At 36.3% G+C, this 17,822-nt stretch overlaps 1 protein-coding gene across 8 annotated transcripts in view; it reads right to left on the reverse strand.

The window, feature by feature from the left end:
* SYT1 (synaptotagmin 1) overlaps nucleotides 1–17,822 on the reverse strand; it is a 1,170,968-nt gene that overhangs the window by 144,637 nt on the left and 1,008,509 nt on the right. For all 8 annotated transcript variants that reach the window (XM_079937830.1, XM_079937831.1, XM_079937829.1 and 5 more), the window contains one exon: nucleotides 3,122–3,306. In XM_079937830.1, coding sequence (XP_079793956.1) covers nucleotides 3,122–3,306 — 185 coding nt within the window. The remainder of the gene's footprint in view (nucleotides 1–3,121; nucleotides 3,307–17,822) is intronic.

Raw genomic sequence — 17,822 nt, forward strand, 5'->3', positions numbered from 1 at the left:
TTCTTGTCCCAAAGGCCAAGCTTAAGCAAGACATTTTCTGTACCATTACATTAAATTAAGACCTATTAAATCAGCAGCTATTATAATATCTCAAGAGCAGTAGTCTCCCCACCACACGCACCAAGGGACAAAATGCAGAGGAAAATGCATGTAAGCCCAGCAGTTCTGAGAGTTTGATAAATTGTAGTGGGAAAAGCTGTGTTGGGAAAAAGACCTTGTTTTAAATTTCAAAAATTTAGTGCACATGCTTCTGGCTTGATTCAACATTCAAAAGGTGTTTAGTTGTACTTGGATAAACCATCAGAAGGTGCATTTTTTCATTCTATGTTAAATTGTTCAGATTTGGAATTAATAAGACATGCTAAAAAGGGAGCGTAAGACACTACATTTTCTTTCTGTGCCCATCTATTAAAACTTGAGCTTTCTAATACTGTTCTATTTAATCAGTAATCTTAAAATGAAAACCCTTTATCTTAAAAAAAAAATCAATTTAGTTCAGCCTCTTGATGTGTGTCAGAATGGTACACCCTCAGCTGCGGAGCCCCGGCTGCCAGGCCACTAAATGTAGTTGAGCGTTGACTAAGGGTGTCTCATAGCAGAGGAAACCTACCGCAAGGGACAGTCCAGAACAGTCATGAGACATAATACAGATAAGGAGGACACAGAGGGAAGAAGTAAAAATTTAAATATCCACACACGTTAGTAAAAGCCCTGGAGAAATGACCTTTCCAGACCTCTGACTTTGCAAGTTGATTTTGCCCCTCTGTAATTTTAGTGCTTTTAAGTTTTAAGCCATTATAAAAGTCTTAAATATGTACCCTTTTCTGTATACAAATATTATGTATCATTACCATTTTGTTGTTATTGCAGAATATTTAAAAATTCTTCCTTGGTTATAAAATCTTATCATAGAGACATATAGTCATGAATATTGAAATTTGAATTTCTGTTAGTTCTTATATGGAGTGAAATGGTACAAGTTACTGATTTCTGTATTTACTATTTTTGAGATCTTGGTCATTTATCCATGTCATAATAGGGGTAATAAACACTGCTACTATCCTATAAATTAGTCTTACATCATACAGAACAAATTCCACAAAGAAAAATACAAATTTCTTGTCCTAGGAAGAAATGCTGTAGTAATCATTTAACATTATTTAGTGTTTTAAACTGTTAATTCTAGCAAACATGAAAACCACATTTGAATTTTAATGTAGTTATGAAAATGATAGTATTATATTTCCAATGTTTCATAGACATAGCTCAAATTCACATACAAATTATTCAGTACATCCATGTCCATCTAGAAGGTTATTACTACTGCTATTAATCTCCCAAATATGTTGTCTAAAGAAATCTGTATCACGTCCTGCTGGTTACGGAAAATGCTGAAATAAAACAAGACATGATTTAAAGCTTCAGTTTCTATGTAACAAATTAACTGAAAAGAAAAATCCTTATTAGACATCTGTGGTTGAACACTGGCACCTGGGCTTCTGTGGCTGTGATTAGAAACTTTGAGAAAGATATAACCCTTGATACTCTGAGCTCAGGATGAAGCTCTCCGAGTGTGAGTGCAGGCATAGCATTCATTCTACAGCTCTGAAACCAAGCAGAAGTTCAAGTGAAAAATGAGCCTATGTGAAACTGTTGTCAAGAGACATTACAGTGTCTTTGAACAAAGTGTTTAAAACTCAGGCTGGGGAGAGGGATTAGTGTCCTGAGTGTGTGGATAACTACACAAATGTACTAAAAATACCTTCCTTAACTAAATTGTTCTTAAGGAGATTCACATATTTAAGAGTTCAATTAATAGTATAATAAGAATTTATAAAACTGCCTATATATGTTGCTATTAGGGAATAAATAGAAATTTTGAATTATTTGAAGGGAAGCATTGATAATTGAAAATATTATTTCTCTGAAAAATCTTCACATTTACTTTTTTTTTTTAATATAAATTTATTTATTTCTTGGCTGCGTTGGGTTTCTCTAGTTTGGCTTTCTCTAGTTGTAGATAGCGCGCTACTCTTTGTTGCAGTGCTCAGGATTCTCATTGTGGTAGCTTCTCTTGTTGTGGAGCATGGGCTCTAGGCACACAGGCTTCAGTAGTTGTGGCACACGGCTCAGTAGTTGTGGCTCGTGAGCTCTAGAATGCAGTCTCAGTAGTTCTGGTGCACGGGGCTTAGTTGTTCCACGGCATGTGGGATCTTCCCAGACCAGGGATCGAACCCGTGTCCCCCGCATTGGCAGGCAGATTCTTAACCAACGTGCCACCAGGGAAGTCCCTACATTTACTTTTTATATGAAATAAGTTGTTCCTTAGAAATATCCAATATGAATATGATTCCAATAGAGAAATGGAGAGACATTTAATTATTATACTTATTAATAGTAGACTTTATTCTGAACCAAATCACCTAGCTCGTTTAGGAAAGATAGATAACAGTGTAAAGGACACTCAGATTGCTTCCTTGGGCTTGGGAAGATAACTCAGCCAGATGGATTTTATAACTTGCATTATGGTTCTAATTGTCCCTAAGTGAAGAGTTTTGCCTTAAAATTCTACCCCATTCTTTAGAACCAGCTCATACTTCTCTCACTTGCCTTGTATAACTCATTACTCCTGAGCGCTCATAATTGAGCTGGATGTTTGTACAGGGATGGTAGCTTTCATCAAGTGTGATAAATAGCTATAAGACTCAGTATTTAACAGTGATTATGAACAGCGATGATGATAAAAAGATGTCCCACCCAAGAGGAAGAACAGGTACTCTTTATTCTGTTTCTCTAGCTCTAGGCACAATTAAGAGAGGCTAAACAGATGTAATACAAATGTTCAGGTATCATTCCAATACGCTGGGCCTACCAATTTGGCCTTGATGGTCATGGATGCCCTTTCCCGGTCTATGTGCTTAGGAGACTGGAAAACCCTAACCACACGTTTCCATTGTACTTTGGGATGTTGAGTCCTGACTGAAAGGATTGCAAAGCATTTCTAAAACTATGACAAGTGTCCAGATATTGTTTATTTCTGTATTTATCTGGGATAAACGAATAAACTGTCTATTCTTAAATTTTTGATAAAATAAGAAGAAACATGGAATGAATACATTACCTGATCTTTCATGGTCTTCCCTAAGTCTTTCACATCTTTCATGTTGATGGCATTCTTCCCTCCCTTTTCCTTTCCCTTCTTTTTGTTTTTCTTTTTGAACAAGCATTTCTTACAGATACAAAAGCAGCACGTCAGGACTAAAAGGACTGCGACTACGGCTATGGCAATTAAGGCCCACGGTGGCACTGAAAGAAAACAAATGCAGAGACTGTTAGTAATAAAGCATTTACAGCTGCAAAACCTTTAAATTCATGGGCCGTAAAGATAGCTGTTCACTCACTCATGCGTATTTATTGAGCTCTAGGCACACTGTTCTGCATTGCTTTATCCATGTTGTTTCCCCAGCCTAGAGTGTTTCTATCTTTTCCCCCTCGCCCGTCCAGGCATGCCAAATGTCATCTCCTCCCTACAGCTTTCCCTGCCCCTCCAAGCTAGATTTTCAATGATCCACTCCTTCATTTCTTCAGAGCTTACCTCTGGAGTCTGGCCTTTGAGTTCAAGCCCTGGCTCCACCATTTTACTAGCTGTGTGACCTTGGGCAAGTTGCCTAACCTCTCTCTGTCTCAGTATCCTCATCTCTAAAGTGGAGGTAAATTGGTGGGTACCTGATAGTCTTTCTGAATATTAAAATAAGATGCAGTACCTGGCACATGGCAAAAACTTAATATTAGCTGCTATTTCTCATCTGTCAAATACTATAGGTTCTATTAATATGCCCTGGGCACAGTGGAAGGGGTAGACTTACAGGCTTCGTAACTGGCCAGATTATGTGTGTTGAATTGCTGTTTCCCTCTCTATAAAATGAAGATAATAGTGGTACCCGTTTCATCTCTTTTCAAGGTTGAGTTAATAGACTAAAAATCTTAGAATGGCATCTAGCACACAGCAAGAATTCAATTAATATTAGCTTTTTTAAAAAAAATATTCAAGGCATAGGGCTAAGTACTGTGGGTGACACAGCTCAGAGTACCTATGGGGGCATAAAAAATGCACATCAATAAATATATAAAAAGCAAGAGGTGAATACACTGAGAGGAGTTTGATGGATATGCTAAGAAATTGAGAGGAGGAAGAGAGAATTTTTAGATAAGAGCGTAGACTTCCGATTCACAGGGTCTGTTTAATAAAGCACACACAAATAAAGACACTCAAGCATTTTTTTCTATGACACGTTGTCCAGCTACTAAAAGTAACTCTATTTTCTCATTTGGCATCCCCTACACATGTGCTTATAAAACAATCAGGTCTCATGGAAACACGGAGGATTTCAGTTTGCCTAGAAAGTCATTCAACTATTGAGATTAATCACAAGAAGCAGTAATTAGATTTGCCTGTTGTAATCAAAAAAGACATTAGTTACTGAAATGGTAAGAAAAAGTGCTATTTTCTTCTACCTACATAAACATCGTTAGTATCAATGATTGCTGAACACAGGTAGGAGTACTTTGATGACGTAAAAACACCTCAAAATTAACTTCAAAACTGAGAAAATCCGCTCTCTTGGCTCCTTTTGCATTCAGCTTCATAGTGAAGAAGACTTACTATGCATATTATTCTAGCTTATGAAAGATGACTAGATGTTACCCTAAGGACATATAAAACCATAACTGCTGAAATTGTGTTTTCAGCTAAAGAAAGATTTGTGTGAAAGTTACAGATAAGCCCATACCCAAAGACATGCTTTCTTATAGGTCTCTAATCTCATTAAGCAATCATATTTTTAAAAAAATGTAAAGGGAGCTTATGTAACCAATGATAGCATTCACAATACTTCATTTAAAAGCTTCTACCTCTTTTGATCTAGTTAAAACCCTGCCATGCGTGAAGGAGAGAGCCTGTGTATTCACTGCGGGTGAGACAGTAGCATAATGACCCTTCATTTTGAACCTCGTAAATTATTCTCCTAGTTGGACTTGCGTGATAGTCTCTCAGAGAGCTACAGAAAAGTCTCTTAAATTACACAGGGCAAGACAGAGATCATTTGACAACTTAACAAAAAGAAAATAGACAGTGACAGCACAGGAACATTATTTAAAGGAGGTAAAGAGATAGGAACATAGGATTACAGGAAGAAATTTGAAATAGTGCAACTTGAAGGTGAATTATAATCACTGAAAAAAACTTTTGTTTTTGACTTCTATTTCTTATAGTGCTGCTGTCTTCTAGATTTGCTTTCAGCTGATCTTCTGAATAGCTTAATTTTAACTTTGAATATATGAAATAAACAAAAATTTCCTCACAACTTACTGGTACCTTTAGATGGAATTTAAAAAAAGCCTTAATGCTATCATTTTGTGTACCCATATGAAAACTGGACTGAATAATTATAAACCACCATTTTAAATTAAATGCAGTTATTTAAATTGAATTTTCGTGCTAACGATCTTATTTTATTTCGTAGAGCAACTAAATTTCGAGAATTTTGTAAGTTTAGTCAGAAACACCATCCACAGTATTATTACTTTGTAGCATTTATAGAAATAAGTTTCAATATTAGTGAGCAAATGTCATGAAATATATTTTGGATTACGCTAAAAATTTATTGAAGACCTACTTATTATGGGCCAGCAGCTGTGCTATGGCTTTACATACATTAAATCTCATGTAATCTTCACAGAAGTTTTGTTCATTATCCCTTCAATTTTATAAAGGAAAAACTACAGATTGAATAGTAGGAGAAACTGAAATATATTTTTACATCATTAGGTTAAAAATATGCATATTATACATGTATACAAAGGAAAAGTCCTTGTGGGGCTGTGAAGCCTGTTTAATAGGACATTTTACTTTTGAAAAAAAATGGAGAAAATAACAGCAAAAGATGCTGCTAAGAGTGATTTCTTTATTTTATTTAAATATAAAATATAGTTTCAATCAAAAATAGGCTCATCAAAATATTGCTACTGGCAGAAAGCTATCAGCTTATAGTTATTGCTACCCAACTATCATTAAATGGAATTTTATAACATGAATTTTAGCATTTAACTTAAGGACCTTTCAACAGAAAATAATAGACTAATGTAAAAGCTCTCCATTAAAAGTGTTATTTTCATCTTCTAGTTAATGAATTAATCTCACATATCATTTAACCTGAAGGTAAACCGATGCATAAGAATTAAGTCAAAGTCAATTCTGCTTCTGATGTTTTAACTTAGATTTTGTGGTACACAGAATAATGAGTCCTCAAAAACGTCCACATTCTAATCCCTGGAACCTGTGACTATGTTACCTTACATAGCAGAAAGGACTTTACAAATGTGATTAAGGATCTTGAGATGGCGAGTTTATCCTAGGTTATCCAGATGAACCCAGTGTATTCACTATGGTCCTTCTCAGTGAAAGAGGCAGGCAGGAGTTTCAGAATCAGAGCGATTTGAGGATTCTGTGCTGCTGATTTTGAAGATGGAGGAAGGGACCATGAACCAAAGAAGGTAGGTGACCTTTAGAAGCTGGAAAACGCAAGGAAAGGGATTCTCTCCTACAGCTTCAAAAGAATTAGTTCAGGGTTTCCCTGGTGGCGCAGTGGTTGGGTGTCCGCCTGCCGATGCAGGGGACCTGAGTTCGTGCCCCGGTCCGGGAGGATCCCGCATGCCGCCGAGCGGCTGGACCCGTGAGCCATGGCCGTTGAGCCTGAGCGTCCGGAGCCTGTGCTCCGCAACGGGAAGAATTAGTTCACATAGTCGTTATAAAAAAACAACAACAACAAAAAACTATGGAGTTTTCTCAAAAAAATTAAAAGTAGAACTACCATGTGGTCCAGCAATCCCATTCTGGGTATTTATTGAAGGAAACAAAAAATCACTCTCTTGAAGAAATATCTGTACCACCATGTTCACTGCAGCTTTATTCACAATAGTCAAGATATACAAGTAACCTAAGTGTCCATCAATGGATAAATGGATAAAGAAAATAAATGGATAAAGAAAATAGAATATTATTCATCCATAAAAAAGGTTCCTTCTGTCATTTGAGACAACATGGATGACCCTTGAGGGCATCAGGCTAAATGAGAAGTTAGAGACATAAGTCATACAGACAAATACTCTGTGATGTCAGTTAAATGTGGAACCTACAAAGTTGGAACTCATAGAAACAAAGAGTAGAACGGTGGTTACCTGGGGCTGGGGGTGGGTAGGGGAAATGGGGAGATGTTGGTCAAAGGGTACAAACTTTCAATGATGAATAAGTTCTGGGTGTCTGATGTACAGCATGGTAACTGTAGTTAACAGTACTGTATTGTATACTTAAAATTTGCTTAGAGAGATCTTAATTGTTCTTACCACATACACACAAAATGGTAATTATGTGAGGTGATGGATATGTTAAATGACCTTATTGTTGTAATCATTTCACAATATATACGTATATCAAATCATCATGTTGTACAACTTAAAGTTATACAATGTTATTTGTTAATTACCTATCACTAAAGTTGGGAAGAAAGAAGGAATCAGCCCTGCTGACAATGTGATTTTAGCTCAATTAAACACATTTTGGACTTCTGACCTCCAAATAATAAATTTGTGCAGTTTTAAGCCAGTGATTTTGTAGTAAGTAATTACAGCAGCAATAGGAAACTCAATAGAGACAAAGCAGACCTCAAGAGATTTATAACATATGCTGCATATAGATGACTATGCAATTGGAATATTAATGTGGGCTATTTCTGTATATGTGGTGATCTTTTCTTCTTATTCACCGTTTTTATCTATGCCTTCTGCAACCATTTTCATGATACTAACAGTGCACTCAAGAGTCTCTCAGAGATAACCAATGATTTTCTTCTGGCTAAACCCAAACTACATTGTCAGTGGTATGAAAAAGTCTTGATCATGTATTCCTTCTTGAAAATTTCTTCTGCTTTTGTTTCTACTACCCGTACCGGCACCTCCTTCTGTGGCTCGGACATTTTCTTCTCTTTCCTTTCCCAATCCCCAGTGTCAGATGGAGTTTTTATTCAAGGCGTTTAGCTCTGTGCTCATCTTCACATTCCCTCGTTAATAAGCACATCATTTCCCATGCCTTAAACTGTAGGTCAGTTACCGTCCCTTCTTCTGTTCTCTAGAACCGTGTTCCCAACTGTCTAGGAAATGTTCCCTATGAATCTTTCATCATCTTCTCAAACCAGTTCTCAAACCAGCTATGTGGCTTCTGTCAGTGCTTTTATAATTTCCTGCCTTAGACATTGGAACCACGTGGAAATTCTAATTCCCATTTCCAACTGATTGGCAAGTCTTGTCATTTCTTTGATACATTTTATATGTTTCTTTTTTTTTTTTTTTTTTTTTTTTACATCTATTTGACTTGGAAGGTTTGGGCCTGACATTACCTCCCATCTGATCTCCCTTCCCATCAGTTATCTCTTCTCTCCATTTTACCCATCCATTGTCATTGAACAAAACTTTCTTTTTTTAGAAAATTTTATTGAAGTATAGTTGAATTACAATGTTCTGTTAATTTCTGCTGTACAGCAAAGTGATTCAGTTATACATATATATCATTCTTTTTCATATTCTTTTCCATTGTGGTTTATCACAAGGTATTGAATGTAGTTCCCTGTGCTACACAGCAGGACCTTGTTGTTTATGAGCACAACTTTTCTCATACATACTTTTCAGTCATTTTGTGCATAGCTTTCACAGTCCTCTGTGTTTGGCCCACCCCACCTATCCACCTTTCTTTCTCACTGTTCTCCTATACCACCTGTAGTCCCGTCAGACAGGGCAACTCATTGTACTTTGCTCAGTTCTACCCCCATGTTTTTCTAAAGCAGATTCCTTCTTTTGTGAAATGGCTTTTCTGCTTCCTCTTTGGTCATTTAAATAATACTTACTTTTCAAGGCTCAACACAAGTCTCACTGAGTGTTGACAGATTTTTAAATAAAAATATTGCATATATTTGCTAAAATTTCCCCCTCCCAGCCAGTGGGAAATGGGGACTGTGTGGTATAATACACTGGGTGGTTTGTTAGACTGGCATAAAAATGACATATAATGTAAAAATAAAAAGACAAACCTGTAAAAAAAATGTATAAAAGGTATTTAATAAACTCCTTCCTACCCATGAAATTCACTTCTTGCTGACTTAAAACTCAGCTCTTTGTAGATTATTCATGACATGAAGCACGGATATTTAATGCAAACACAATAACATTAATTTGGAACCAGTTAGAAATAAATTTTCATTAGCTGGTCTTCTGTTGGAAAAACCCCAAACAACTGTTTTCCCTTATCAAGAGAGGCTGTCCTTTCATGGGAAGTCGGCCGTTTAAAAAAGTAATTATTTAATCAAACACATATTTATGGACCATCTACTGTGTGTCAGGCATTTTTCTCAGGTCTGGGATACAGTGCTAAGCACGGTTTCTGCAATCATGAAGCTTTCTATTGACTTCCCAGGTGTTAAATCTAGGTCTAATTTACTTTTTTAAAAAAGTAACTTTCCGTATTTGCTAAGCTCAGTACTCAGAACATAATATAGTACATTTTCAGGTAGAAACTACATGGCTAATATGCCCCTGTGGACAAATTTAGAACTCCAGGGGTATGTTTATTGATGAACTCAGCAAGTAAATATTCTTTCTACAATAAAAATGTAACTCTCAAACTGAAAAGCCTCATTTCCTGCCTCAACCCACCCCCCCCCACAGGGAGTTTGGCAGTAAATAAATTTCTTAAATTATTTACTTAAGGGGCCCTGACATATATGTAAAGAAAAAGTAGACACTCCAAATATCCTTTTCTTTAATAGAGCAAGAAATATCCTTTTCCTTAATATATGGTGAAATCAAAGATAAAAGTCTCACCAAGAACAAGGGTATTTCAGAGAGTACATTTATAAAAGGGAGAATTTTAGCATTACTGATAGCAGTCATGTGTGTCAACCTTATGCTCCCAGATCTGAAATCTACTCATCAGACGTGCGTTGTGCCTCAGACCTACAGAATGAGCAGTTGGCGAGAAGAGCTTTTTCTAATTTACACAAAGTGCCCTATGGCTGAGGGGAGGCCTGCTCAAGCTCTTCTAATTCTGAGCTCTCACCTCCAAAGAGTCTTTTCTTTCCCCTCTCTGAAATACCTGACTCGGTACTATCTGCTTAATGGTGCTCAGTAAATGGCTTGAAAGAAACCCACGTCCCCACATTCTTGAGCTCAAGTAGGAGAGAAGTGGACAGTCTCTGAGGCCCACCACCCTCCCATGTGTGTCTCCTGTGGGTCAGCTACTCAATCCCATGTCCTCGGCTCTGATCCTCTCCTTCCTCATTCCCAGTTAGCTACTGCAGTCTCCTAGGCTGGCAAACTTTGGTGGATTTACTCATTGGGTTCAAGGTTTAATCGAGGACAAAACTTACTGTTTTTTGTCTTTCTGGAGCAGCTCTGCATTATCTTTCCATTTCATTCCCATCTATCATATTAAGAAACAACCTTAAATTCATAACTCTTTCACAAGATGAGCCATATTTTCCTCTCTGAGAAATGTAAGCTTGTACTTTTATATCAATTCTTGTTATGTGAGCCAAGAGCCTCAAGATACAGAGGTAGTATCATTGCTATGGCCACTGCAAAAATTCAGCAATATCTTCAAGCATTTTCTACTTTTGATGTCTCTCTGTTTGTCATATGAGTGCCTCATCACTGCACTAAGGTATGTGTAATTCATTTTATGAATAATTTATATAAAAATTAATTCTTACATTTACTGAAGATTTTTGCCAACTTCCAGTTTTACCCCATACAGTCCATCTTTCTAGATCATTATACGTTGATGCAAGATGCAGAATACAATAGAAAAATAATAATTTTTGCTCTTAACCAGTAGGAAAAATAATCTATATGTCAGAGCTTTGCTTTTAGACTGTTTATAAATAATTATTAAAAAACAGACAAGGATAATCATTTTTCAAAAATTGGCAAAAAAAAGGAAAAAAAAAGAAAATAAGCCTTGCATTTTAAAGCTTTTTCTAAATTACAGAATGCAAATGGAAAAAAAAGTTCTGCAAATATGTGGATTAATACACTCATTAACCACCTCTGGAGACAGACTGTTAAATGCAAGAGTTGAAATAGTGTATGAAGTAATTCAGAATATGGCTTAAGATTAAACCAACCAGTCAAAGGTCAGAATGAAGAATTTCTCATTATAGACCGAAATGGCTTCAAAGACCATGCATTCTTGGCTTCTGGGTATTAAACTTATTTTTCTTCACTATTTAGAATGGTAGTTCTAAGCCCCCTTTGAATTGTATGCTCTTTTTAGAATATATCAAAAGCTATGGGCTCTTGATGGGAAGATGTGTGTATGTGTGTGTTGTGTGTTGGTTTAAATTTCCACACAATTGGGAGTGTGTGGTACCCTTGTGGAGATTACAGTTCCCTAGGTCTAGAAGACCATTGGATTCTGAAGTAAAAACTCCTTTCTGAGAGCATCAGAGTAAAATTCAAGATTAGTGAGTTAGGGAAAATGTAGTCTTTATTTGGTCATTTAACCCTTCACTTACTTCTTCTGGGCAGTCTGCTGTGTGCTTATACTATGCTGGGGGTGGTGGGGAAACAGAACCCAGAGAAGATGGGCCCCTTTATCTAGGAGATTATGAAGACTAACTCCCAGAAATAAACTACAGGAGACAGGAGCCTATACAGAGTTAAACACAGAATTCAGTGGAGTAGGTGGGCTCGGCAGGTAGCAGGTTAGAGAAGAGCAAGATAAAAGGTCCTAGAGTTCAAGGAAGGCTTCATGGAGGAGGTGAGTCTTGAGGTGAGCTTTGAATCCTTGCTTGGTACACAGTGAAAATAGTGTTTTGGGGACTCCAGTTCTTTTCTTCCCTCCTTCCCTTCCTGACTCCCTCCCCTCCTGTCTGTCTCCCTCCTTCCCTTTTTTCCTTTCTCCTTCCTTTCCTTTGGGTTTTAGACTCCTTTTAATCTAACTTATCACCCAGTGACTACCTTGCTAAACAAAGCTCTCAATAAGACACGGACTTATGAAAATCTACATTAGATTTTTTTATCATAGTAAATGGAAAGACATTTCTTTGAGGTAAACACACGTGGCCTTCCCTGAATACCCTTCAGAATTACCTTCTTAAGAACACATTTCACATTTCCTCTAATGTCGTTCTGTTCAGTTTTCCAATATGAGCCCCTGACAGAAAGCAAACTGGAAGATGTGTCTGTATAAATATGCTGTAAAAATGATCCAAGTCATTGACTTGAGTCAGCTACTCGTGGCTTTTTAAGGTGGATGGATTGCGTAAAAAATAATGTAGGAGAGAGGCTCGCTCATTCATTCATCCATTTGAATGTCTATTTAACACGATAATGCTCAACACATTGGAGGAATAGTGAGGTTTGAAACAATTTTCTTAATCAGCTTCCAGTCCAGTTGGTCAGATTTGATTAACAGACATGAAGCAGTTGTGAACAATACCAGATAGCATGTTAAATGCCAAATTAAATGGGGCCTTTTGTTAGATTCTAATTCTATATAGTCACAGCAATCTTATTCTACTTGTCCGATGAGCACTAGTTTAGAATTATTTTTAAAAACTTTAAAATTTAATAAAGTTAACACATAAAAAGACTTCAGTAAGATACACTGCTTTGATATGCACAAAATCACAACCTATACATTGATACATTTTTACCAGAACCTCTATCCATCGATCTGATTTCAGTATGTGTTGCTCTATTGAACAAATTCACAGTCCCTGCTGAATAACTTGTTAAGGTTATTGATGTTTCTGGCTGAATGCAAGGATCAGTCTTGGTAACAAAAATTAGTCGACTGAAGTCCATTTTATCTGCACAGGTATTAACCAAATAATTAATTTTATAAAATGCCTGTAATAATCGTCTGCTTTCAACGATGAGGCCAAGTCATCCATATCTTCACAATATTGGAATGTCTGCAACTTGACATGGAAAATGACATTGGGTCTTCAGGCAGAGATAAGCTCCCCTCACAGCTTTCAGGGGATTTAGATAAGGCTCCAGAGTTGACTCCGGAACTTGCTCTCTGCAGCCTCCAGGGAGAAGTGTGTTGGTAAACATAGAGGGATGCCAGGTAAGTTGGCAGAGATGAAGGCAATTCACTCGCTAATCAGTGCTGAAGCTCTTGGAAATTTGTAACAGTTTTCAATCATGCTGCGGGCGACACAATTTTGTGGTTAAAGGGAAATCCATTTATCCTGTAACATTTGTAGCATGTCTCTCTCGAGTTTTGATTTCTAAGTTCAAAACTAAGAAAAATTATGTCTCGGGTTTTTTCTTCCCATAGCGGAAGCTAACTTTCTTCTTGACTTTTGTTTGCTAAGGCTTCAAATTAAGCATCTCTTGGATCCTGATCCAATTAGTACTTGGTTTTATTTTGATGCTTTGAATTTGGTCAACTAGGTCTTTAATCTGTTGTCTGTTTTTGGCAAAGATGCCAAGAAAAAAAAGACTTTTCCAAGCATTGAATATAGCACCCGTTGTTAACTTTGGAATAATTCAATAGTTGAGAGTCTACTTGTTTCTTTACTAAGAAATTTAATGTTATTAGAATGAAATCCAATTATGATAAAAGAACGTCAGGTAAATGGGCGGATATATTCCCTGCTTCCCTATGCTCTTTTATAACAGAAGAAAGAGACAAACAAAACGGCCGTTTGGTTTCATTACCTGCTTTTTGGAAGGATTTTTCTCCCCTGTATTTCCTGTTTATTATTCTAGGAGCAAACGATGCGTTTTCAGAATTCCCTGTAACTTGGAGAGATTTGATTGTACTGACAGGAGAACTGTGTGGTTGCCGTGCATGAGCGAAGAAGGGCAGGACGTTCGAGTCTTTCCAGTCATGAAAGGGAAGCGTCAGGTTCATTAATTTCATCACTATACAAAGTGACAGGTAGACAACAGTGAAAGCAAAGCCGCCCACTTGTCTAGCTATCCACAGGACATTTTGCCTTGATGATCCGATGGATCGCTGCTGCTACAGACCACACTTACTAATTTTCCTTTCCAACTGTTGTTTTCTCTGTTTATCTCAGTCTGCTTCTCTCCTTGGCAATTTTATGTGTCCAATTCACAATCTGTAGCGTCATTTCTTTTTTTTTTGTTTCCTGGTTCTTGGATGTGAACTTTCATTTTTCGTTTACAGCTCCCAAGATCCTTGATTTATTTCCTGTTCTTGCTTTTGACGGGGTTTCCCTATGCTGGTCAATCTTGTATATGGTGACTTTTTCTTTATTTTTTCTTTTTCCTTTTAAATATTATTTCTCTTTTGTTTAGAGCTCGTGCTTCTAAGCACCGCAGCAGTGAGCATGTGACCTCAAGGCCCTGCAAATCTTTTTGGTCTTTGTAGATTCTCACAGATGTCCACTAAGAATGTAGAATTCCTTTTATTCTCTTCTCTTTGTCAAACTCGGTTATTTCTTCCTTTGAATGACTCCCAGTAGACTTCCTCCAAATGTCTACCTGAGTAATACCACGCAGGAGCCCTTTGCGTTGTCTCTCATCCACATTCATTTATGCCTTCTATTATCACGTATTGATCCTTGTTTTCTAGTAGCTTTGTGATTTGTCTCTTCAACATGAGGAGGCTATCTGAAGAGGGATACTGATATCTTCCTTTCCTTTGCCTTCTATGAAGTATCAGTTGTGTTGGGTACAAGGGTAAGTCTTAAGTAAATGCTTATTGAATAAATGAAAGTATAATTAGAGGCAGAGACAGCCTTCTTCAAATACTGTTTATACATAGGGCCTGGTTCCTTGGACACCTTGTTGAAACTAAAACGTACACTTAAAAAAAAATACTACACATTAAATCATGATAAACCTTCATACATACATCAACTTTTCCAGATTATTTAGAAAGTTTGTGCAAGCATCCCTTATTTTTTATTCCAGATAGACTATGGAAAAAGCAGTAAACTGGCTTATTTTTTTCTGTCAATTATTTTTTCTAAATGATTTCTATGTCATATATCTCCTTAAAAGATTCGATTAAAATCGTACTAGTAATGCTGGTATGCCTTTTCCTTTCTTATATCCTACCCCTGCAGTATTTCCTAATTCAATTTCTCATTTATATAGTTCTTTCATTTGATGACACCCTTTCACATTACCTCAACTGATTTGACCCTAAAAGCCAAATTGTAGAGTAGCTAAAGTGGATACCATAGTCTCCATTTTACAGATCAGAACACTGAGGATCTGAACTATGGTTCCTGTAATGTGATTCCTTTTAGAGTTGAGATCAGACCTAAGTCTTTGGGGTTCAATTTTCATGTTCTTCTTATATATTGTGGCATTCTCTCGTGTCCACATTGACAGATGAGCAAATATTCACTAATTATATCACTTCTAAGAAGAGTTTAGTTTTGTGAACATATTTGTATATTACTGTCAGGTTTCTCTTAACTGAAATAAGTTTTAATTGTTTATGCCAAATCAATGAAAATCATTTGTCAAAAAATATTATTGATAATCGTAACAGGGCAACATCAGATATAATAAGGATCATGGATCTTGACTCCAAGTTCTGCCACTTAAATTGCTAAATCAATTTGATCAAGTTATTTAAACTTTCTGAACCTCAGTTTCACCCTCTGTAACAGGGGAGGTGAGTGAAGCAAGGAGATAATGATATAAACTCTGACTTGTGATATGTAAATTTATGACATGCAAAGTGCTTAGAATGGTAGATAATATGAAGGAAAGTTTTAAATGTCAATATTATTTGCCAGCAATTCCGATGAAATTTCACAATTTGAAAATGCTTAAAACTTGGCAGAAAAAACAAGTTCTGAACGTTACGTGGATAAAAGATGAACTACAAGCAATTTTGTATGTATTGTACAATTTCCAGTACGCTCAAAGTGTTCTGCCCTAACAATATATCCGAATGTCAGGGTAACATTCTAAAATAAAGATTGCTGTTGAAAAACTGAAATGCAAAGCATTTTGGTAGTCATCAAGCTATTCGTGGATAAATAATAGAATGAATAGATCAAACTTTGGGGAAACATAAATAATTGTCCTTCAGAATTGCACTGGCCAACAATTGTTTATGTTATTCAAATAGTGCAAGCAGCATTAGAATAATATTAAGTTTGTATTAATGGAAATAAACATGTACTGCTTCGTATTTTCAGTAATTTTTCAGCCCAGCTAACACTTCCTGAGGTAAACCTTTTTATTAAGCAGTAAAGATATTAGTGGAAAGATTTTACTCTTTCTACTGGCTAAATGGTAGATTTTGCTTGAACACACTCCCCGTTTTATAGTGCTTATGCATTAATAACAACATGCTCTTGATGCTGTTTTTTTTCTCCTTAAAAATTGGCCAAGTATTATAAGAGACTGAAAAGCTATCTTGAATTCAGCGTTTATTGTTCAGTAACTATTTACATACACATTTAAGTTATAATGATCAATTTTTATTAAGAACCAACTTTGATTTTATACCATTTGTTTCCATTGAATAATTTATAAAATAGTTGGGTTTATTATTTCATTTAGGTAATATCCTCATTCACAGATGGTAAATCTAAAGTACCAAAAATAATGACTGTCCTAAGATTCTGGGAAGAAACCATGGCCCAATCTTGAGCTCAGTCTTTTGAACATCAAGCTCTTTCTACTAATCCAATTTCTGATAATTCCTGTTTCAAATCAATCAACGGTGTTGGGATTTAAACTTATCTAGGATCACAATTTTTGGTTCTTTGCTATTTAAATCATTCCAATGTCATATTCATTTACAGAAAACCTTTATTTTCTGCTGTCTTTGCTCATTTTCAAGAAAATTAAGTTAGGAGCCTATAGTTTTCTTTTGGTGGTTTTGACTAGAATTGAAACAGTAGCTGAAATTTACATTTTAATATGATTTAGTAAAATAGTGAAATAGAGGATTTTCTTTAAAGATTGAAAGCTATGAAACTTAATGGAAGGGATAGCTGTTTTTTTCCCCAGTATTTTACTTATACGTAACCATCAAAGTCAAGAACCCGGTTGCTGCACAAATATTGTAATATTAACATGTATGCTTGGAGGATCACTAAATCCAGATATTGCTTGGAAGAAATAGAATTGTCTTACTAGACTAGTGGCCTCCTAAGATTCTTTGGAAAAGGATAGTAGATCCATTTCTTAACATACTGAGGCAAATGCCTTTCAAGTAATAAAAAATTTTATATTTGAAGTTCATCTTAATGATTTTAAATGAAATAATAAAAATGGAGAATTCAGTGAACTGATGTGGGTAAATCTTTTTGACTAAAGGTCAAACTATTATCTCTGAAAAAGATGTTTACTTTAAATTAAATATTGATGGACAGAAAGGAAGAAAATAGCAGAGCACTCAACATAAAACAGGTTATCAGAAGAAGGATCTTGAGGGGAAAAAAAAAGAATGGAGAGCGCTATCTCCTATTGAAAAAGCATTCCACTAACCTCAGAGAATAGCTCAGCTGACTTAAAAGCGGCAACTGATTGTGTAGTAAGTCATTTCGTTAATCAGTGCTCTTTGAAGTCCTACCATGCGTTTGAGACAAATGGAAGAAAACTAAGGACGCATTCTATGGACACTGCAAAAGGGGCAGTAAGTGACCCTATGTTTATGTTAACCTGGGTCAGCTCCCTCCTTGAACCCAGGGTTCCTGACATCACTCCTGGTCCTTCTTGAAGCACATGGTGCTGCCTTGTGCCTTGGTTTTCTCTTTTCCATT

Source organism: Stenella coeruleoalba (assembly GCF_951394435.1).
Source record: "Stenella coeruleoalba genome assembly, chromosome: 11".
NCBI classification, from domain to species: domain Eukaryota; kingdom Metazoa; phylum Chordata; class Mammalia; order Artiodactyla; family Delphinidae; genus Stenella; species Stenella coeruleoalba.